At 39.1% G+C, this 25,014-nt stretch overlaps 1 protein-coding gene across 3 annotated transcripts in view; it reads right to left on the bottom strand.

Moving 5' to 3' along the window:
• Positions 1-25,014, bottom strand: part of LOC110040455 (polyamine-transporting ATPase 13A3-like) — a 188,958-nt gene that overhangs the window by 133,620 nt on the left and 30,324 nt on the right. For all 3 annotated transcript variants that reach the window (XM_020745691.2, XM_020745692.2, XM_089282495.1), the window contains 4 exons: positions 10,678-10,757; positions 8,258-8,335; positions 3,447-3,516; positions 580-714 (listed from right to left, as the gene is read on the bottom strand). In XM_020745691.2, the coding sequence (XP_020601350.2) occupies positions 580-714; positions 3,447-3,516; positions 8,258-8,335; positions 10,678-10,757 (363 nt within the window). The remainder of the gene's footprint in view (positions 1-579; positions 715-3,446; positions 3,517-8,257; positions 8,336-10,677; positions 10,758-25,014) is intronic.

Below are 25,014 nucleotides of genomic sequence, written 5' to 3'. Positions count from 1 at the left end.
AAAGGGTGATGTGATGGTTATGAATATGATCTTTGAGTCCAGCCAAAAGGTCCCAGCAAAGGTGTATGCCAACTCACTGAACTAGTATCCATGAGATTTCTAAGGGAAAGGATCCGACTGAAGTAGGGAGATACATGTAGAAATAAAGAGTAGAGAAACCCTTGAGCTACATGTAGGGTTACCCTACCATGCGGCACAACTCTTGCCAGTTACACTTTACTTACCCTGATAAATAACACATGCAAGTGATAATAAATTCATTGCCAAAACCTATTTTCACTTGATTTGCATAGTTTATTAGTTTCACTGAAATCGCTTCAATGTCTAAGCTCACTAAGCCCCAGACATTCGTTTTTCATTAGTTTGAGATGAATGGCAAACCTACATGTATAAACAATTTGTCAATGGAAAGATACAATGGCCGGGCACTTATTATTACAATTGCTAACTATGCCTTTGGCCAGCAGATGACAGAGAAAAGATTGTGAACATACTATTAGTTAATAAGATTGGTCACTGATGCACTCATTCTTAAGTATGAACATGCTATCACAGTTAACCATCACGAAAAGCACTTACTCTTCTTGTCTGGTATACTGTAATGATAATTGAAAGCAGGGACACAATTAAAATGGTCATCGCATAATAATAATACTCGTCAGTTGACCACAAGATGATACTGCAAAACTGGAACACATAAAACGGATCTGCAATCTAAAACACATCATTGTGTTACATGTAGGTATCTTCAACAATAAACTGTGTTTGATAATGGAATATAAAGGGACATGCAGTTTTTTCAAACTTGATGCCAGTGATTACTATTAGCACAATTTTACTTTTGGAGTTATGTTCCCTTCTATAATTTCACCCTTATTTCACCATGGCAGCAATTTAATAGTTTAAGTGATGTATATCAGAATTGATTATTCTAAGGGACAAGCAAGTATGCATAATTGGTGGTAGAGTAACAAAAAAAGGACTTAAAGTAATTTGACAGATTCCTAACTACCAGAGAGTAGAAAAACTGGGCTGAACTACCTAATATGCTTATCCCATGGCCTATCCAAGAGTTTTCTAAATATTCCACCGTTACCCTCAGCACAAACACAGTATAATTACTAAAGGAACATATAAAGCAATGGATGCTGTGCTCGTACAATATGGGCTGTATCAGTTATTTGTTTTCATTGTTTCTAAACACATTACAGCAGATTGTTGTTATTGGCATTTACTTCAGAATAGAAGATTGATTGAGGTCTGGTCAGGTCTGTCCTTTCCTAGCAGAGGCATGCTGATGGTTGATGAGATGGATTCAAGACTGGCAGGTCCTTCCACAGCAGCTGCAGGGGAACGTCGGGTCTCAAGTGTGCACAGCCTGAACACGGTTTTTCCACCTTGAACACTTTTCCTTCAGGCTGGCACGGTGGTTTGCTTCAAAGGTGTTGGTGTGTTGGTGAAAAGTATGGCATTAAGCATCCTTGCCAGTAGTGTTGGTAGTCCAGTGCCAGGGATCAACTCTGCAGACATTGAGAGCCATCTTTAGCACATAATTGTAACACTTCTTCAGTGTACCTCTGTTGTAGTGGCCAGATGACTGATCTCCAAATAACATGATCTTTGGGAGGCAGTTGTCAGGCATTCTAGAGACATGTCCATCCCAGTGAGGCTGTGTCATAAGGAGGTTGGCCCTCTTGCTAGTGTTCTCAGCGATCGCAAGGTCCTCCATGTTGGTATCCATTCCACTCAATCTTTCCAGGAGACAAATGTGACAACGATAGATGTGAAACAAATAACCTGCGAATAATCAAAAGCTCTAGAGGCTTGCAAAATCGCAGTGTCCTGAGAGATTTTTGCGATTATTAAATCTACTATAAATAGACATAAGCTTTTTCCGCGAGCTGTTGTGTAACCTTGTGATATGATAGCTCATCATACAATGTCAAAGTTGTTGTTGTTAAACATGCCCAAAACTTTTTGCCTGTGGGCAAAATTTTAATGCTCAGATTGGATTTCAGTTCATGAAGTTCTAGCTAGTTCTCCTTGCTCCCACTTTGTGGGATTCCACGTGCAGGGTTGAAACTTATCTGACATTATCAAGAGCTTTAGAGGCTCACAAGACCACTGAGTGGTGTTCTAAGAGACATTTTCAACAAATACCACAGTGGCCACAACAAATTTGTTCACTTTGGTTTCTCAAATAATATAATATTTCAGGAGCTTAACCCTCCACTGCACAATAGTACCATCAATATGTAAAGCGGATTGCCTCTACTTGATCTTCATTAAACTTTGGAGCGGAAATTTACCATAGGATCTTCCAGCAACTTCACCTCTGTCTTCACATTTGGCTTGGAGTGCCTTGAGAATTTCACCTGGAGTTTGCACTTTTCTGATCCCAAGACCAGCCTGACGTAATAAACTATTGCCCAGGATAATAGCATCTGTGTATCAGCAATTGCCATTGCTCGACAAAGCAGAAATTTCCATTGGCAGCTTCGAGTAATTTCCATCTTGCAAACAAATGCTGTCAAATTTGGCTTGGAGTGCCTAAAGATTTAAACCTTTAGCTTGGAATTTTCTGCTCCAAAGGCCAGCCCGATGCAAGAAACAATTGTCCACAAAAACTTCTTAAGGATAAGAACATCTCCGTAATCAGCAATTCCCACTGTTCGACATCAAATAACATTATATGTTACAATTCAAAAGTATCAGCCCTGGCACTGAGCTGCAAACAGTTCAAATAGATCACAAACGCACTGCCATTAATCCGAAGATGATTACAACTGTTTACACAATCTCCAGGTTAAAAAGGTAAAGCCTGCATATAAGCCAAGTGGCCCATCAGGCTGGAGCTTATCCCGGTTTCTGCAGCATGAAGCAACTAAGAGTATTTCTACTTCCCCTGGATGGGATGCTAGTCCATCACACCGCTACCACCAGCATCAAGTTTGCCAGTACCCATGGTACTCGCCTGGGTGGAGAGAGGTGCTGTGAGAGTACAGTTTTTTGTCCAAGAACACGATGCAATGTCCCCAATCAGGCCTCAAACTCGTACTGCTCAATCTCACACTCATACCATAAATAAGTAGTGTGTATCGGTGAAAATGTCAAAAATGAGCAAAGAAAGTGTGCTGAGGCACTATTTTTCTTATTCCAATGAAGAAGCTGAAATGACACACATCATACTTTCTAAAAGATGACATAAAAAGAGAGCAGCCCTGGTTTAATTATTAGTGGAAAGCTGAACCAGAAAGTCTAACAAGGAACAATGGTTACAATTTCTGTATTTCTTGGTCTACTGTTGTTTTTTCTTGTGATATGGGGCTGGGGGCTCTTCAATTTAGTCAAAATTTCTTTTGGTTTTCTTATATTCATCCCAAACCCTGGCAGCCCTATATTAGACCCTCAGCTTTATACTACTCTTTCTACCTGTAAAACCTTACCTCTTCTAGGAAAAGCCTTCCATACGATTTGACATTAACATCAATCACATTTGGACCATACATTTTCTGTCTTAAAACATGAAGGTGGAACAAGAAATACATGTTAATAAAAAGGCCATGTACTCTTAACTGTAAGAAAATGATTCATGTAATTACAACACTTAACTACAAGGCCCCTACTAGAATGTTCTCTTTAAGCACTGAGGTAGAGTTAAGAACCTAGGGTCTTTTCTACTAAAGACAGTCAGCTTAGGTGGGTGTGGTTCACGGAAAGTGAGGAAACCTGTAGGACTTAATTGATCTACGCTTTAATACCATGAAAGCCCTATAAGCAATATAGACACTTAGATCACAGCAACTATTTATCTATGTTTCTTCATCTTTACTTTAGTACATTTTATTTGACTAGCTGGTCTTTAGGTAGTCCATAAGGTAAGAAAATGTCATGAAAGTCAGTCTTAAAGTACTGAAGCTGTTGACCCTAACACTGAAGTGAACTCCATTGCTTTGTTTCACCTGTTTATTTGTAACATATCCATTTTCTCAGTTGATTATGTACTCATTCAGCAAACCCAGTTTGCACTGAGATTCTACTTAGACAACTGTGTAGGCATCATCACTCATCATTACATGTGATCACAAACTTCACTGCAAGAGCATATTTGATCTTGGCAAACTTTGTGCATATCACAGATATGATATCCTCCCTTAGCTAGTAGAAGCAAAATATTCAGATATCCCTTTGAAGTACAAACTTTGATGATAGAATGGTCACGTACAAGTTGATCATCAGTCCATGTGTAGGGTCAGTAGGTTTAAGAATTCATTCAACTGGGCAGTTGGAGAAAACCCGCCTCTAACTGGCTGCATGGAATAAGTTTCTTGTCAGGACATTATATTTTCGTTATAATTCAGATTTCTTGTTTGGAGAAGTAAATTGTCAGCAACTGGGATACAGCACAAGACAAACACAAATTTAAGCGAGAAGGATTTCCTTGAATGATTTCACTTGTTTAATACTGTAATGCACCACAGTCCTCAGATGTAATTTTGTCAGATATAAACTTCCAAACATCGTAACCATTCAATAAATTAAGTCAAGAAGAAGTTGGGATATGAAAGATTATTGACATATAAACAACCCTGCCAAGATTTAGGTCTGTGCGATTTTTCATTCGCGCATTATTCGGAAAAGTGTTTCACTCAATTTTATAGAGCTTTGCATAGAGTCGACATGTTTGTTTCCCTCCCAGGGATACAAACATGGTGGCCATAAAGAAACAGAAACATCTGTCATTGCATTTTGCCATTGAAACCAAAAGTTATTACTCTAGAGCTCCGACAAATTGAAATATTGATACTTCTTCCATAGCAAGAACTCTTATGTTAGCAAAAACTTGAGTAATAACTCATCTTTTGACCTAGTCAAGAACCTTATCAGGCTGCCATTTTAATGTCACGCAATGCATAAACTTGGAAAATCAGACATTCTCTATTACATAAGGAGGAACCCTGTCAGGCTTAAACGTTGCAAAACATCAAGTTATTAGAGGGTCTTACATCTGATGAAACTAAAACTTCAGAAGGATTGGAAATTTATTATTTTGGAAAAAGATGATGACACATGAAAACCAGCAAGACATGGCATCCTTGCACTGAGGGAATTGCAAAAAAACTATGGCAAAGTTTTGAAAACAATACAAAATAGTGCTGTTCATCCTCAGCAAAAATAGAAGAAAAAAAAGATCCTTCATACTGGCCAGATTTCAACCAGTGACCCTAAGACGGTAGACTAACACTGCACCCCTGTGTCCTACCAAGTGAGCTATAGAGGTGTCACACGAAGACATAATGCAATTATTAACTGTTTAACAATTATGCATACAGATTCTCTTATACAATATTGTTAGTTACTCAGCTATAAAGAATTTAATCCAAAAACAAAATGGATAATTTTAAGGTCACTGATACAGAGGTGAGGTCTGCTAAATTTCAGATCTATAGCTGATACTCAAGCTAAAAAAATATATTTGTTTAACCCATTGACTCCCAGAACTTTTTGCCAAAAACGCATTTTTTGGACATTTTGGAGATTTTCAGGCTGGATATGGGCCAAATTAGCTCCAATCTACTCAAAAAGGCATTTGCAACATGGCAGCATGCTTTTCTTTCCACTAGCATCGCATTTTATGACATGTTTGCACACAGATCAAAATTTACCTACGTCTTTAGGCTTTTCATTTGTTTTAATTTTTTTTGCCTTTCCTTTTTCTCCTTTTCTTATCTTTTTGCTGCAGTGATTGACCTTCTATTGGACTTGCTTCCAGTTCAAAAAAGTCTGAGAAAGCATCATCGAGATGGGCAGTTTTTACCCTGGAGTAGCCATGTGTAGTCACAGGAAATTTTGCTCTGAGTTTTTCACTCAAATTTCTCAGCATTTTCGTGCATATTTCAGGCTCCATTGAGCCGATCACTCTGATTTGAGTATCATTGGAAAGATCTTTTCCGCCTTGTATCGGTGTATACCAATATTCAATAGGCTGTCGGTTTCAAACCATTTGGTAGTAGAAGCATAGCGTATAATTGAAACAATGATCAGTCAATATAATATGAAGTATGTAGTTCGAAATCTGCAAAGTAATGCAAAATTGTCTATTTATGATCTTCAGATAACAGAAAGAAATACAAAAGAATATTTACCAGACAGCCTTCAGATAATGTCTTATCACATTTTTTTCTGTGTCAATTGGCCAGTGATACAGTAATTAGGCAATTATTGTTTGTCACATTATGGGTGCGTAATTATGTGAAATTATAATCAATGACGATACACTCCTGCAGAAGTTGAGTATAGATGATGCCAATTTTAGTCAAAGCTGATGACGTCAGAAGTGGAACAAAGGCCAAGGCTCATCATGGGTGGTTACGGGCAGCACAGGAGTCAATGGGTTAATTACAGAGCATGTACAGTACCGTGCAAAAGTAATTTCTGGGGGGGGGGTACCCCACGAGTTGATTTCGTTCTCTTCAAAGGCCTTCGCAACTCTTGACATATGCTTTGGATCGTTGTCCTGCATGAATCTGTGGTTCGGTAGAGTGTCACGAAGGAAAGGGATCAGCGTGCTTTCTAAGGTACTGCAGTATAAGCTAGCCTCCATAATGCCTTCAGAGATGCAGATCTTTGTTGCCCCGTGTCTGCTGATGCCAGCCCACACATGAAGCTTCAAAGGGTGTTTTGGTCTGGGTTTCCTCTTCGCAGGTTCATCGATCTTTCGGTAACAAGTCCGGCGAAACTGTTCAAGGGAGATAGAACTTTCATCGCTGAAAACAACATTGTCAAACGTGTCTCCAGTGTTGATCACTTGCTGGGCAAACTCCAACCTCTTTGCTTTGTTTGCTTCGCAAATCATCTGGCAGTATCGGGTGTTTTGGAGAGTCCAGCCTTGCTCTTTGTGGTATCTTTGGACTGTAGAGGAATGGACCATGACACCACGCCTGGTAAGCCTTTTCTGGATCTGGCGGCTGGTTGTTTCATCATTTGTTCGCATCTGAACTTCGATGAAGGATTTACCGGCCTCATTCAGCTTTCTTGGGTGACCTGACCTGGCGCTGTTCTTGATGGATCCAGTAAGTTTCACTTTGCTGACTATTCTTGCAACACTTGGATAACTGACCGGGAGACCTTCAAACCGTAATTGCTTGAAAATTGCGACAGGTTGAAGACCGCATTCAGTAAGAGCTTGAATTCGTTCTCGTGTATAGTTGGATGCCTTCACCATGATTGCTTACTGAGTAATGATTGCTATGCGAAATCTTACCAAATAAATGCAGTGTAGGTTGCCATGCTTACGCCACCATCAGTTGTCGTACGAGCCAGTCACAAGAATTTTATTGTTAGTTGAAAGCCTCACGTGAAAAGCTCGACAATTCGAATGACCTACGTGTATACCGTGTGAACAGGTGAATGACCTTTTGAAAAATCAAATTGCTCATCGAAAATTTGCATGAAACTTTAACACATTCAACGAAAAGTTGAGCGACTTTTCAAGCGGCCTTTCGCCAACATCACTGATATTTCGAAGATGTTAAAACAATAGTGTCATCGAAAATTCGTGGACAATTCGTTCAAGTTTCGTTTCCTTTGAAAATTCGCTTTTTTTCACCACTGTTTGTCGAAATACATCGAAATTCGTTGAAATTCGCTTTCATTACTTTTGCACAGTACTGTATGAGAAGGCCATTACAGAAAATGTATGGGCATGTTCCCATAATTGCGAATTACTCAGCTATAAATAATTCAATCCAAAAAGAAAATGAACAGTTTCAAATTCAACAATGCAGAGATGATGTCTGCTAACTTTCAGATCTATGGGTCAAATATTCAAGCTATAAGAAATTTATTTGTTAAATTACAGACCATGTATGGGAATGCCATTACAGAGAATGTATGGGCACATTGCACATAATAATATTGCGAATTTCTAGGCTCTAAATGATTCACTCCAAAAACAAAACAATAGTCTTAAAACAGAACACTTTTCACAAAATATCAGAAGAAAAGGTTTAATATTCGACCTATATGAATTATTTAATTATTTAATTTCACTCATTTTATCTTCTGTTTGTGTAATTATTGCCTTTCAGTTTTGGTAACAAATTCTCATAGATAGCAAGATTCATCATTCAATATTTGTATTTTGGATCATGTTTTCTGTCCACTCATGATTGGTGCAAATGGCCTTAGTTGATATTCATTGTTTCACCATTTCTGTCCTGTCATCTGATTGGTCATACAGTGCATCATTCCATACCTCTTTTGAACTTCATCTTGTGACAGTCCAGATGAATACCGATAAAACTGTTCTGGATAAGTACCATCATCAAGGCCCCTAACCAAAAATGATCAAACAGTTTCACTTTCATAACATCTAAAAAGCAACTGTCTCAGGGTTCCAGTTAGATTTTTAAGGCAGAGAGTCAATAAGGAATTTCAGTGTGTCAATTCCCCTGATCTGACCAAATCATTACCAATTGTCTTTCAATTTGTTGGGCCATGTAGTTGATTTTGCCGGTTTTTGACTTGAGACCCCTCACTTAACTGGAACTCTGCTATCTATAATTTTTGCAAATTGAGTGGCATAGGGGAAAAACCTATTTTTCCCACTTTTGCTGACAAGTATTTTATCATAGTGGGGCGCCACAACTAGTAACATTTGTGAAAGCCACCAGGCTCTAAACGTTTGGTTTCTCTGTCTACCTAACCATACAGCTGGATACACAATGCAAAGAGGGAGAAAATGCAGGATACAAATCACAGACTTAATTCAGTCCTCTTGAGACTGGTTCAGAATTGAGTTCATGACTTAACATGGATATGGAAGCAATGTCAGAATCAGAGTCAGAAGAGCCAGAGTCCTGACTAACCAAGTGCAACTTCTCTGTTTACTCACAAACCCCTGAACCCCTCAAGTGATTCACCTTTCCACTTACAGTACACCCTTTATCCCACACAGGATGCAATTCCTTGTAGATGGGTTGTAGTACTCCAAGGTGCAGGGCGACCATCCCCTATCTGAAGCATCCCCAGGTGGCAAGTAGGGGAATGACCTCCAGATATGGTGGCTTACTGTGAATAAAGCACATGCCAAATAGGCAGCCAAACAGCAGTGGTCATATCAGGGAGGAGAGGGTTTTGGGTCGCAATTACATCCCCAAGCAAAAGCTCTATGTGCCCCAAGACATGGTCATCTATAGGCAAAACAGGGCCGCCTCAAAAGCCCTTGGAAGCCAGTTGGTGAGACAATAAATCACATAGGAAAGGGAAACTCTAATTTCAAACCTAGACAGGTGGAGCTAATTAGCACTGACACTGCAGTCATGTAAGGGAAGGAAGCCCTAAAAGAAAACCCTGCCCCCCCCCCCCCCCCAAACCAGGTTGGAGGCTGGGCTGAGGGCTGATAACCTATTACAGAAACCAGAAACAGAGCTAATTTGAGTCTTGATTGCAATATGGCTACCACTCTCTTCAATTGAGAGATTATGACACGTGAGGACCAAAGCTGAGAGGATGCCCTTGAGCCAAATTGGCCACTAGTCCAACCAAATAACATCAAGAAGATGGAACCTATGAATACTGTACAGAAGTGGGAACATTGCTTAGGTGGGGAGAGAATTGGCCACTGGAGGTATTGACATCATGGGAATTAGTGAAACATACTGTATGGAACAAGGGTAGAAAGAGAGGACAACCAAAGACCACCTGGAGGTGTACGGTAAGGAAAGAAAGGAACAAAGTGGGCTGCAAATCTTGGACCAAAAGTACAAAGAGCAGCAGCAGACAGAGGACAACAGAGGCACTCTGTAGAGGTTTTATGTGGCACCTAGTCACAAAAGAGGTGGGTTCAGGTACAGGTACAGGGTTGTAGTACTCTCGGAGGTTTGGCATGTACCTATATACTTCTTCAACTTGAGTTTTCTGTCCTGTGGCAATTGTTGTTGAGCATCCTCATTCTTGATTCCAAGGACTATGAATTTGCACTTATCAGAAATTAAGGGCTGTCAGGTAAGCAACAAAGCTTTCTCACACTTTGTGGTTCCTTTGGTTCAACTTTAAACACTCATGTCTTGATGATACAACCAATAGAGGTGGAAGAAAGTAACAAGGCTATGATTGACTTAGCAGACAACAGAGTACCCAGCATTGATGAAAGTACTTTTAAGGGGAATGATCAGTACTACCCCAAGTTGAAACAATTGCTCATTATCACAATATCAGAGGCTAAGGAAAGTAACTGAAGGACTTTCCCCAGTCTAACAGCTACCAGGATCTTTCTTTCTCAAAAAACAGTCAGAGACTTGATTTAAAAATTCAAAGTGCAAAAACCAAAACCACACACTATATAATTTAAGGTGTGAGCTTGGACTCCTCATTACACTGGAGGACTCAGAATTCTCTTACCAAGTGTGCCTGTGTCACTGACAGAAAAATCATCTTCTCAACTATCGCCTCATAGAAATCAAGAGCAAATGATGTCAATGTGCTAGCAGAACTCTGACCAAATACAATGATCCTTCAAATAATGATTTGCACTTATTTCTCAACAAGAAGTATTGACTACTATATGCTTTGTGAATAGGCTGATTTGTGGAATAAAACTTGTATACATTCTTCACTCACTTAAAGGTACCTGCATGCACTTAAAAACCCACTACAATGTATTTTCATACAAACCTTAGAAATTGAAATCTCTCTTGTCCTTCACTCCACATATATCTTAGGTGTCTATGGCAAAAGTACTTTCTTTGTAAAGTCTGTGTAGAGTAAAGAGTATATATGAGAACCAATGACACTACACACCCTAAATAATCATATTTACTGAAAAAAGGGTTGCTCTGAGTGAGATTTGAGCCCACATCCCCCTGCATACTAGTCAGATGTGATATCACCTACACCATCACAACAACCATGCTAGCAACATAGCAATCGAAGAAGAGACTAGGCCATGGACTTTCCTTGAAACTCAACTAATGATCCAGTGAAGGACTGATACATAACCAAAGTCAACTAATATAAGAGGCTGACAACTGAGGATCCAGTTAAGGATACAGGCTATCCATATATACTAGTAGCAATCAAAGATTATGAGTGCATTCGTCTTCTACGCCTGTGATATAACTTAAATAGCTGTCTGTTGCTGAAATCATTATCTTTGTGAAGAGCTGAAATTTTACAGACAGATGTAACATAATGACAAAGTCCACTATTTTTCTGTAGATTACAGTCAAACCTCTATTAAGCAGCCACTCTGGGGGACAAGACAACTGGGACAGCAAGAAGCTGACTGCAGCCGCTCAATACAGGTGGCCATTGAATAGAGGTTTTTATTACAGTGTATAGCTGACAATTTTTTCCAGGATTTTGGCCACTACCTGCCAGATAAAAGTTGGCCGCTTAATAAAGGGCCGCTAATAGAGGTTCGGCTGTATTGTGATTTCCTTGCTTTATTGTTGACACATTGCGGTAAGTCACAAGTTTAATAGGACATTTGCCTTCAAAATTCACGCCAAAATCTCATTTTTACTTTTACTGGTAATTTTAAGCATAAAGGCTAATATTTAAAAGTACACTTGTGTTACATCTAGTATTCTAAGCTGGAAGCACAAATATCAGCTAGCATTTGCACTCGCGTGCCAGTTTATGTGTGGTTTATTGTAAACAAACTCTGTGCAACTGGCAGCTGATTCGAATATTTCTGCTGATGAATAGAAATAGTCAGCATTTACATTGTTGTTCTGGCTTACTCTTATAGATCTTGGCTTCAGAGAACTCTTCCATCGATTCAGTTTTGAGCTTTGCTGGATACTGAACTATTCTCACTCATGGAAAAGCCTCAGCATGCCTTTCCTCACTTCTTTGAATCATGTGTTTTTGGTTTGGCTAAATTCTATTGGCCCTACAAGTCCCTAGAGGTCCCCATAAGGCTTTTTATACACCCCGGTCGGCCTATTTTGCCCTCTTTTTGCAAGTCCACTCTTGGTTTCAGTTCATCCAGTTTTTTCCCCTCCCAACTCCCTTCAGCAACGCTGATGAATTTAACCCAAAACCCTCAGCTTACTCTGCGCCTTAAGCAAATTTTTTTTGGCCCACAACTTACCGTGGAATTCTGAAAGTAACGGTCCCCCCGAAAGTAACGTTAACTTTTTATCTTTCTATTAAATCCTGAAAGTAACAACCCCCCCGAAAGTAATGATCCCCCTGAAAGTAACAGCCCCTTCAAAAATGACAACTCAAAAACAATAAAATCTGTTGTTTTTAATGTAACGCCTGTTTCAAACAGTACGGTAAGTGCTTAGAAATACAACTTGGCAGTGAATTGAATAATTTCCTATTTTATTTATAGCAAATACCAATCAGTGGTCTCTTGTGTGTATTTTCAAAATTGATTCAAAAGCATTGCATAAAATAACTACCAGTGATACGGTACCATACTAGGGTCGTACTACAAATAAAATTGACAAATTGTCTCTATTTGGATCAACTCCAATCAATCAAGCAGTCTTTTAAATATTCGCTCATTTCATCTTTACCAGTACCTGTACTGGTGTTTAACGTAACGTAACTGGAACTGGAAAAACTTTGGGCTATCGATCATGAACTGTATATGGTAGTCTAATCTTCGTCGTGGAACCATATTTGTTCTACATCGCTGGAATGTCCAACTGAATACTTTTCCAGCCCGCTAAGATGAATTAAGTTATCCCATTGCCCTGAAGTGGGCAATGCGATTCCACATTTCTCTAAAGAACGAACAATTGTTTCTCATAGGCAACGAGAAATTTCTTGCCAAGCTTGACCCGTCCATTTGGTAAAAAAGATCCTTCTCTCACTTGCAGTTAATCTTCCTGTCAGAAACTGATCGGGATTTCAGGTCATGGCTTCTGTTGCCAGGCGATCCACAGCTTTCTTGAATTTGCTGTTGACTGCGACATCCAGGGGCTGAACCTTACTCGTAGCTCCTGGTGGAACTAGCACCAGTGTGGTCTTGCATTCATTTTGGAGGATATCCTTCACCTTCTTCATCGTTTGTGCTTTGTGTTGGTCATACACAAGAAGCCTGGATCTTCTCTCATTTGTGCCGAAGAAGGTACTCTGAGAATTCCACAAATGTCTCACCCAGTATATCATCATTTCTTCATCACACCATGCGTTCACCTGGAATTTTATGACAATGCATGAGTCATACTGCTTCAGTTCTTTATCAGGGATTCGCTTTCCTGTCCTCTTGAATATCAGAAGGGGCTTTATTCGTGGTTCTCCATCTGCGAATACAGTCAGCTGCACAGTACATTGCCGTTTTTCATGGCCACTGCCAGTGGTTCGGGTCCAGACCGTCTTTTCTCCTTTTGTCTCATAAGTCGCCCCTTTTGTGTTAAAGCAAAATTCTAGGGGTGTCTGATCCATGTTGGCAATGTCGCTCAAATCCAAGGACCAATAATGCCATGTTGTTTGTCACTTAGATCTTGCTTTGTCTTGATTACCATTTGGCGAATATATCTGTGAAACTGCTGGATGATTACGCGCAGAGTCTCTGGGTGGCTCTGGGCAACATTTGTTGGTCTTCGAAGAGATACATCAAAACGGGTTTTGAATCAAACAAACCAAAGGTCAGACATTTTAAAGTCTGCATCAGGATATTTTTCTCTCATTATTTCTTTGCATCTGTTTCTGAACCACCACTCTTTGACTTTGATGCCTTTACTTCGTAAATCTTTGAACTCACTGTACAGCTGCTTCTCCATTTCCGGATAAGAAGCCTGCCTACCAGCGCCTGGCTTTCTGGACTTTCTTGGGTCATTCCGCACCTTAAGTTCTTGAGCAATCCAAGGGTTGTAGGTGCTCGACTTCAGATGAACTTTATATCGTTCTTTGAACTCTCTGGCTGCTTTGGCCTTGATTTTTGTACTTCTTATACTAATCGATAAATTCTAGCTTCTGTTCACGAGTCCACTGTTTCCTCTTGTGAAACTGTTGCTTCGGCTGTTCAGCTTGTCCAGTCTTCTGAGTGGCTTCAGAGTTCTGGCTAGCTTCTGAGTTCTGTTTGTCTTCAGAGTTCTGACTGGTGTCTGAGTTCTGGCTAGCGTCTGAGTTCTCGCTGGCGTCTAAGTTCTGGCTGGCTTCTGAATTCTGGCTGGGTTCAGTGTTTTGACTTGCTGGAAACGAATGCGACCCTGGGCATGGTATCATCGTCCTCGTTGTCTCTTTCAGGCCTTTGTAATTGTTGGCATGTCAGGTAAACTTCTACCCATTTCATCGGTCAATACTCGACTTCATTCATCGTTTGAGCTGTTTCAGGAGCACACAACGCACACACAGATACTTTGCATTTCATACACTTATACTTAGTGACTCTTTCACAAACTGAGCATGTTTCCTCCATTATGAATTTTGTTGTGCAAAGGCCTGGGCCAAAGGTCACCTGTACAGCATGTGACTCGATTCCTAAACAAACAATGAACCATTGTGTAACCTTGTGTCACGCATGCAACTCATCTTTGCTCACGCAACAGTTCAGACAGTTATACTGCACGAACGTACCAAATCTAAGTACAACTCCAGACTTTATGGCCGCTGCATTCAAGCATTTCTGTACCATCAAGTCACGGATAAAAGGAGATCATATATACAGAGCCGACCCACGAATTAATTCAACATGTGCTTGCTATCCTGAGCCAGAAAATCCTCATTCAGCACATGCCATTGTCGTCAGAATGAAAGATAGCACAACGAACGCAGCAGAGCAAACAGTGGGGCATATTCCCGATTCTCTGGCTGAAGTTCTGTTCAGCCATTCGTGGATGGCAATATTTCTATTAGTTCCAAGATAACTGGACAATCCAGGAGTGCTCCAGAAGGCACTTGGGTCCAAGGAGGAGGACTAGAGATTCCTTGTTTTCACGAAGTTTTCATGAAAAGTGGCCTTCCAGATTTAAAGAAGACATGGAAAGAAAAACTCTCTGCTCTCAAACAAAACGCTGATGGAACAGCCTGAGTGCAGGACTGATCAAAGGACTGATCAAAGGACTGATCAAAGGACTGAAACATTTGAACAGTAAATATTTGTGATTTAATTTCATACTTACATATAAGGGCTAATACAGTATGATCAGAGTCAAATAATACAGTATTTAGTTCCCGTATAATATGAATGCTACTTTTCATTGTATTGTACACACGTTCGGCGCCTTTTTTTGTTACAGTATGCTTTGGTAATAAATACATAACGCCTGATCACAGGTTAATACGTAACCTGAATGACCTTTTCATACGTATCATGTAACGTGTCTTCTTTGTGTAAAATGACTGCCCAATTACAAACGTTTTTTAACCATCAGAAAGTAACGGCTACCCAAAAGTAGTGGCTCCTTGGGCCTGCTAAATCCGAAAGTAACAAGGGACGTTACTTTTGGAATTCCACGGTATCCTCATTAAGGCACAGAGTGGCCATTATGTGAGTGTGAATTATTCACTATTTGTGGCCGTTGGAACTAATTAATTCAAGTCAAAAAAAATTGTTTAATGTAGTCAAAATATAACCAATGAAATATAGCTGTTCCCACGGTTATCATCCCAAAGCCAAGAGTTATGTAACAAAAGCATGTCATGTCGCATTCTGACAAAAGAGGCCACTCATGGTCCAGAATCAAAACAACAAACAAGTGATCGCAAACAATCTAAAAAGCAAATCGTCTTGTATACACGTGCTTTGCGATGATGTAATTTGTTTTTGCCTGGCCAAAAAAATATCACTCTAGTCTGCATTGGGACTGCATTCCTTTTTTTGTCAAATGCAATCAGAGTGAAGAACCAGTTCAGAGAAAACTCCAAAAGGTCAAAAACAACGAAAGAAGCCACAAAAGAGAACAAGTTAGCAGATGGACACGAAATGTACAGCACATGGTTTGGCCATGATGTCATTCATTTTTGTCCCTGCTGCAGGGTGGCCAAATTGGTGTCACAAGATCATACCAAGGTGAACCTTCCCATGAAACTTGGCTCAAGTCTGCATTAGGACTGCGTTCTACGAACATAAATATGCAACGAAAGAACCCCTGAGTAGTTAAGGGGGTGCTTATAAGCTCAAAATTCCTATTTTCATCTGGTAAAGGGTTTAAATGGGTAAAAAGTGGGACAAAAGAGACAGGTTAATAAATTCAAGATGGCAGTGGCAGATGGCTGGAATGTGGAAGAAAATGGGTGGAAAAAATGGAGAAATGGGACAACAAAAGCCACGCATGTGAATTGACTTTTCCCATGGGGTTTCATAAAAGAAAACAAAAGTTAACTTTGGCATCATAATGCTGGGGGTAACCTTGTGATGGACTAGCATCCCATCTAGGGAGGGGTAGAAATACTCCTAGTCGCTTCATGCTACAGAAACTGGGATAAGCTCCGGCCTGATGGGCCACTTGGCTCATATGCAGACTTTACTTTACCTACCTTAGCATCGCAGCTGAGGTGCAGCGATCAATATTGAAACTGGCAAACATGTATTGAACATTATAAAAGTTCAGGGACTGAGCGTGGAAATAATTGGTGCCAAAACAGTTGTCAACCATGATGTCATGTGGACATGGTTCTGTCCAAAAAAGAAATGTAACGAATGATCTCCCAGGCAAGAAAGTAGAAATGCCATTTTTTTACATTGCGTGAGACAATGGTTTTAATTTAACTTCACACATTGTAAATAAGAACCATTCTATAGTCTTCAACAAACAAGTACTTAAAGTGAAAGATGATCATAAGAGTTTTCTGCACAGTTACAAGAAATCAGTTCAAGTTTGTTTTCGTAATTGAACTGTATATTATCATTCATGTGTTGATAAAAGAATCATTTGTACTACAACTCTCACCTTGTACCACAACTTTGTCTCACATCCTGTTTACTAGCTCAATTTACTTACATGTACTCATCCATTTACCTTTGTCTTAGGGACATGTGACTGCACCTTTACCACATTTTGATCTCTCAAAGAATTAACCAGCTTGTAAGATATGCTTATAATAGATCAATCAATACCATGCACTCTCATCCCAAAAAGCTTCTTCTAAGGTGTAATTAAGTTGGAACATATTTTTCCTCAAACTAAAATATCTGTGTCTTAATTTCTCTTGTTTACCGAAATTTGACCAATGTTGTTTAGCTCTTGATGACCTTTGATCTGTCTGACGTTTTTTAGTCAATTAATCAATTGCAAACACCACTGTCCACTCCTTGGGGGGGGGGGGGGGGGGGTGGGAGAGCACTCCAAGAAAAATTGTTCACCATATTTGATATCCTATTTATGACCTGACCCTTCAATCAATACCCTGTTTCAGACATGCCTTATAATTAGTTCCCTACTTCAGGCCAAAGTTAAATTGCCATAAACATAATTTGTGAAGGGCTTTTGTTGATGGTCTTATCAATGATGATAAGAAAGTAGCTTCTTCTTAAAAACACATCCATATTAAGACTAGAGTGCAAAAAAACATACCCTAATTATGAACAAAATGGCCAAAATTGATACCCTATTTATGACCAAAACAGCTGAAAACCATACCCTTTGGGGCTGCACATACCTATTTAGCCCATATAAGGGAGTACCCCCTCCCCCTGCCAGTTCACTTCCACAGTTCCATCATGTTCTTGAACAAACAAAGATAACTACCAGAGTGTAGCATCAATGGCTGCAGGTGCATTAAGAGAGTTAACTGGGTATAATTTTCAGAAACCTGGTTAAAACTCCCAAATAACTTAACTCAGTTAAAGGTTGGTTACGACAAAACAATGGGGTTATATTTTATGAATGGGCGTGCTGGAATAGGTGAATAAGTGGTGAACTCAATTGACATCATGAGACAAACCAACAAAACGACAGACTTTGAGGACAGTCCTATTTTCTTGATTTTTCTTTGTTTTAGTGTCCTTCAGTTTCTCTACACTCACAGCTAAGGCAGACCCTCTGCCTTCTCATGTGCACAATACACAAATTTCCAAGATAGTTCTTTCGAACAGGATGTTGATTTTACATAGACATCAGAGTGTTCTCCAGCGCTGTCAAATGAATCGTCCTCCAATTTGAGGTTTGAGGAAATCACCAGGAATCCTAATATGCATGACTTTTATACCCAACAATCTATAGAGAGCACTTCGGAATGAACATTGAGTCCTTTCAAGCAGTTTGTGCATTCTTTCTCCATTTGTGACAAAAAGAAACACTCCCTTCCCAGCATCGTTCTATTATATCAATAGAGAAGCATGGATTGTTTGAAACCCGCTTTTGTAATATAACTGTTCGAACTGTTGTTACCACTAATTAGAAATAACCCAGTTAACTCTCATAGTGTGTCCACAGCCATTAATAACTGCTAAATTGACTTGGCCAGATTCAAAAGATAAAAAGTAAACATTACACAGAGCACCAAACAAAAGAGGAAAAAGAATAAAACAATCATTCCTGGTTTCTGTCCACACCATCCTTGAGAATGTTCCCTCTAGGCTCTGATAAGATAAAGGGAATTTATACAAGTAGATAAATGGATCATTTAGAATATGCAGCAATGCTGTGCTCTAGCAGTGTCTGATGGCCTCGGGCAACCGGCTTCCATCTTTGGGTAAGAAGAAAAAATACCGAGTCATCCAGCTGGCCAACCTCCTTTTCAAAATTTAACCTAGAGATGAAGACAGCCTAACAATAATTTGTCTTTCCCATTTTGATTTCTCATGTTGTATTGAAGTTTACAAGGCAAAATGGCTCAATTCAGAATGTTTAACTCCGTCTGTGAAGTCAAGACATCGGTGGTTCAATGGCTCAGCTTGATGTGTATGTTTAACACTGGCCTGCAGTGATACAGACAACAGTTTCCTTGTATACTTGGTGAAACATCGACATAAAGTCTTCTTAGTTCTCATGGTTTGTATAATGTGCAGGAAAAGTCCTTAATTGAAGTAGAATGTGGAATAAATTATCAGTAGCAGCGGGAAAAAAGACTGTTTCCTCAAACATAAACAATTTTAACTAAAAAGGTGTAAATTTTGTCTTTTTTTGTGGACATTTGACAACAGTATTGCAAAAAATTACATGTAAACCCCTCATCGTTGGCATCTGTACATAAGATACATGCCCTAGAAACAATACAAGACATTTTTATTTGGGGGTCAATCAGTTAATGTTAATGTTATTAGATAATTTTAATTAATTAATCAATTACTAATTAATTTTCGTTTTTCTTTGTTTTCGTTCAGGCCACCAAGCTTGACTTCTGGGCACCCTAGCCTACAAGGCTGGCTGCCCGAAGGGCTCTCTAGAATTTTTCCTAAGGCACAGCCTTGTAATTAGAACATGATTAAAAGAGCCATTAGCCAACCTTGTCTCCAGGGCCTTCTCCTCAACAATTTTCAAAATGGCGGCTAATCGTCAAGGAGAAGGCCCTGGGGATGAGATTGAGCCATTAGCTATTCAAAATTTCGAACATTATTACTTGATTGACACCCTAACAAACACTGTAATGGTACTAAGGGTATTCAAATTATGCCTAATTGAAAGGCTGCGGACAAGAATGTCCCCTGGATTTTTCGGTCATTTTTGAAAGTGCTCAAAAATAGCTGAATTTTGGCATGTGGGCTTTGTTTCACCTGAGAAACATCGCTCTGAAGTTTTTTTCACTGGGTTGCACTTGGTTCTCGAGAAATAACGTATACAAAAAAGGCACACAGGTTGGAAAAACTGAGTGGTTTATTGCATATGCACCATCTCGAAAACAAAGCAAACTTAGGCGTGAAAACTACGAGACATTGCTTAACATACCTGAACAAAACTGCATGCAAAATTTCGAACATTTTCAACAAAGTTCACTTTTGATTAATATACCTAATGCCCTCTTCCTGCTGAGTCCTTCAAACAAACGAAGCCAGGCCTTTGTTATGATAAACAGAGCTGATCCTTTGTTAAAATAGCCAAGCCAAGCCTTTGTTATAAGTCAAAGTCTCGCCTCGGCTTATTATAACAAAGGATCGGCCTGCTGTGACCACAAGGACTTTGATTTCACTTAGAAACCAGCAAAATGTCAATTTCATGCGACGTATATAAGCTCAATTTTGTTGATTTCAGGTCAAAAGTGGTTAAAATATTGACTCACGTTAACGCGTGATGGCAAGGATGTTGATTTCTCTTAAAAACCAGCAAAATGTCAATTTCACGCAACATATAAGCTCAAAAATGTTGATTTTAGGTCAAAAAAGGTTTAAATGTTGATTTCACATTAATGCGAGAGGGCAAGGATGTTGATTTCTCTTTGAAACCAGCATTACGTCAATTTCACACAGTGTAATAAGCTCAAAAAAATTAATGTTGATTTTAGGTCAAAAAAGTTTTAAATGTTGATTTCACATTAACGTGTGACGGCAAGGATGTTGACTTCTCTTAGAAACCAGCAACATGTCAATTTCACGCAACATCTAAGCTCAAAAATGTCAATTTCAGGTCTACATAGGTAGAAATGTTGATTTCACGTTAATGCGTGACAGAAAGGATGCTGATTACACTTAGAAAACACCACTATGTTAATTTCACGCAACGTATAAGCTCAAAAATGTTGATTTCAGGTCTAAATAGGTAAAAATGTTGATTTCATGTTAACGCGTGACGGCAAGGATGTTCATTTCACTTAGAAAACAGTGAAATGTTGTTTTCATCAGAACGCGTGACCACAGAGATACTCATTTCACATAAGGTAAGTAAAATGCTCAAGGCTCCTGTAGTTAGGGTTTAAGTTAATTAGGATTAGAGATCAGTCCAACATTATTCAGCAGGGTTAGGGCTTCGATTTTGGTTTGTTTAGGCAACTAGCAACACTTACAGTCACCATAGGTTGATTTCCCTACTAAATAGTCAAGTTTGTTAGTTGCACTATAAAAAAATAAAAATAATAAAAAATAATTTAATAACAATAACAATAAAAACCAGGACTCTTATGCCACGTTCAGTCAGCTGATAAACATCGAAACTACCTTGTCGAACTAGGATAGTCAAACCAAATACAGCAATCAATGTAGATGTCACTACTAAACAGTCAAAGAAAAGGGCTTATAGAGCGTTTTGATTGTCACGCAATAAAAAATATCAAAAACCATTCAGTAGATAAGGTCAAGAAATTGTGATATTACAGAAGATAAATGAAGAAGACAGTTCTCCAAGTTTAAGGTGTGTGCATTGTCCCAAAGATGAGACATTCGTCGAAATGTTCCATGCAAATTTACAGAGCCTAGTATGAAGCCACCATGTTGGTGTTCTGTGGTACACCAATATGGCGGCCGGAAAATAGTGTTAACATCTGGAACTTACTTTGGTTATCTGGGACAATGATTATCTGCACTGAACAAATAAACATTAAATAAGCACTCTTCCAAATACAGCAATGTCTTAAATGGCCAAAAATCACGAGATAAATACATATTTTCGACAAACGTGATCATAGCTTTATATCATGCACCACCATAACGTCTGCAGAACGTGATCGCAGTGCATGCCAGGAAGGGTCTTTAAACCTTGTGCGCGGGAAAACATGGCGGTCAATACAAGACATATTTTATGAGTCTAAAACCAGTTCTCATTTTCCAAACTTTGACACTAGCAATGCTTGGCAAATGGGCCACAACTCACGGGAGGGTATTTCTCTCGGGAAAGAACTGCTCTTGGACTAACACGAATGCCGATAACACGATAACACAATAACACGATTACAGTATATCAGCTGCCTTTGAAGTCTCAGAACACAGTTTGATTCTTTAAAACGTGCTGATGACTTACGGGTTTATCAAGGCCTTATGATGCCTCTCAACCACCAGGCAGGCATACAAGGTACTTTAAAACGATGCTTAAGATATTAGTTGACAGAGCTCTAATGCGGCACATCTCGTTTTTGTTCAATGGTATTTTGTTTGATGCTTGATCAATTCACATTTTGAGTTCACATCACAATAACCGATGTAAACAATCTGTTCCTAGATTTCCGCTCTATATACTATTTTCCTTTGACTTCAAGACAGCTACGATTCTGTGCAATGCAACATAAACAGTCTGCCTGTTTGCTGTTCAACAAAATAATGTTTCTTTTGTTTTTCATTCAACAAAAGATCTCCAAAAGATGCTGCTTGGAAAACTGAGTTTTTTGCATACGTTATTTCTCGAGAACGAAGAGCACCCCAGCAAAAAAAAAACTTTTGAGCAATGTTTCTCAGGTAAAACGAAGCCCACATGCCAAAATTCAGCTATTTTTGAGCACTTTCAAAATGGCCAAAAAATCTAGGGGACATTCTTGCCCATGGCCTTTCAATTGAGATACACGTTAGACAGAATTCTATGAGAGATGCATTTACAGTTTAGACAAGAATTTGAGGGAAAGAAGAACAATGGCCTCTCATAGGGAACTACAAGAAACTAGGTAAGAATTAATCCTTTACTACAAATGGAAGTTGTCTGCAAAGTCTTATTCCAGGCTGGACGCTTATCAACTTTTATTGCCTTTGAGTTGGGCGCTTATTGAGATGAGTGCTAATTCGAAGTTAGGCACTTATTCAAATAAATAGAAGGGTAATCCTTGTTTGTTCCAGAATGTGATGGAACTCTGGAAGTGGACCCCTAAGGGGAGTATTCCCTTATATGGGGTATATGGGTATGTGCGGCCCCAAAGGGTATGATTTTTCAGCCGTTTTGGTCGTAAGTAGGGTATCTATTGTGGCCATTTTGGTCTTAATTAGGGTATGATTTTTGCATTCTAGTCTTAATATCGTTATGTTTTTAAGAAAAAGCTACTTTTTCATTATTGTTGATAAGATCATCAACAAAAGCCCTTCACAAATTACATTCATGGCAATTTAACACTGGCCTGAACTAGAGAACTATAATTATAAGGCATGTCTTAAACAGGGTATTGATTGAAGGATCAAGTCATAAGTAGGGTATTGAATTTTTGGTCGTCATAAATAGGGTGGGGAAAATCGCATAATTATTTTAGGAAGTAGGCCATACACCCCACCCAATTTTTGTGGGTTGTGCAATATATTGCATAATCCCATAAAACCAGTGACTATCTTGTGGGTTTGAGGATGTGAGGTCACCTCACCTCACCTCACCTGACAGATCTTTGTGAGCATGAGTAGTGAGAGGTAGACTGTGTACTAGTGTTTTGCATGGTTGTTTTCAAGTTAAGGCCACCATTGCTATATTTGTAGTGCATAGTCGTTGCCAGCTCTAGTCATATTGCGTTGTCGCATTGTTATTTGCCCTGCTTTGTCTGGATTTGATTGCAGTTTTCAAGGTAAATTATTTTCCATTTTTCAATTGCTGTGTCATGCTGCTTTGTTGTTGGAAATTAACTGCACTGTCCTCAAGAAGAGCTTAGAGATGCCTTGTTTATTTTTTGTTTTCTCATTCAGGTGTTGCTGAGCACATTTTCTTGGCGATTTAATAGGAGTTGTTTTGCTCATGCAAGCCAGCATATCCAGGCTCAGCTTGTGCAGTTTACACCGAAGCTAATATGCTTTCGCAAGCCCACATTCATTGGCTTGACATTTGTTGCAGATTGGACTACACAAGCTTTCACAAACCAGTATCTCACAAGTATTTCACAAGTATCTATAAAGCCAGTATTTCTCGGCTTGAACTATCAGTTCACATTGCACCAAACACTGAAAGAGTCATTACTTGTTAGATAAAGATTGATACTGGCTGCAAGTCTGGGAACATCAATTGAACTATACCAGTTCAGTATTGGCTATCACATCAATTTTGTCAAAGCCAAGGATGCCTTATCACTTGTTCGGGGATGATTTTGGAATTATGATGCTTATGATGTTTTATTTAAATGTGTTTTACTTGCATTAAGTTTTTTATGCTATTTCTGCTTACTAGTAAATAAAATGTTAGAAATCAGTGAATGAGTAAATAATACAGGTGCTTATATCATTTTCGACATCATGTAACCATGCATGTTGCATTTTAAAAGACTGAAACTTTCATTGTTTGCTTTTTGGTCAGAGTTCACTGACAGTAAATTAAAACTAACAAACGGAACTTAGCATTGACGATAGCGTCATATTTGACGGTAGTATTGAGAGGTACAGGCTGAGCTTGAATTACAAAATTCTGCAAACCAAAGTGAATTTCCCTTCAGACGAGCAAGAAGATTTTCAGGAAAGCAAATCGAATGGGAGCTTTAAAATTGCCTACGGGCCAAAATTTAACCTTGTTCTTTTGTTTTTAATGTGGTGATGCTGTGAATAAAATCCAACCTGCGGTGTTGCCGTGATCTCAAACCCTTCAGTGTGCGACGTTGGTGTTTTTCAAACTATGGTGTGTGGTGAAATAAAATTACTTGACGTGCTATGGTTTCTTGTTTGACCTTTCTCATACCTACTTTAGCATGTAAACTTTGTTAATCTGTACTAATTTATGACAACCATGCACCACTGTGTTTTTAAAATTTGTAACAAAATACAGACCAACACCATCTTGTTTTAAATCTTCAATATGCTACAGCTGCCAATCCAAAGCTGTTGTTATTTTAAAATACATAACTTGACAATTAACTTGACCTCTGCCAAGATGCACCCGGAACTCAGCCTTCAGGAAACACGTGGAAGCCATGAACGAGGACAGAGAGGCTATTCCTGACAATCCCGGATATGTCCAGGATTGAATGCTAATGAGATTCAAATTTCTTATGATAAGCATCACAAAGTGTCCTCATTGGTAAAAAGTCACCAAAACACACACATTTCTGTCAAATATAAAGTAAAAATAACAAATAACCCTGCCAAATATGAAGTACTAATTAAACAATGCTTGCGTTCAATCCTGGACATGAGTGGACAATCCTGGACCTGCATAGCTCTTTTAGCTGATTTACAGGCATCAGCAGTATCAACATGTAGGGAATGAAAAGCATTGTGATGTGTTCAATTTGTGAAAAATTGTTAACACCACTTGAGACAATAGAAAGTTAACCAAGGTAAAAGTTTACCATGTG

Source organism: Orbicella faveolata, unplaced genomic scaffold, assembly GCF_042242905.1.
Source record: "Orbicella faveolata isolate gen_17 unplaced genomic scaffold, um_ofav_v1 contig_12, whole genome shotgun sequence".
Lineage (NCBI taxonomy): Eukaryota > Metazoa > Cnidaria > Anthozoa > Scleractinia > Merulinidae > Orbicella > Orbicella faveolata.
The sequence above is the reverse complement of the archived record's forward strand: the minus strand, read 5'-3'. Positions and strand labels throughout refer to the sequence as shown.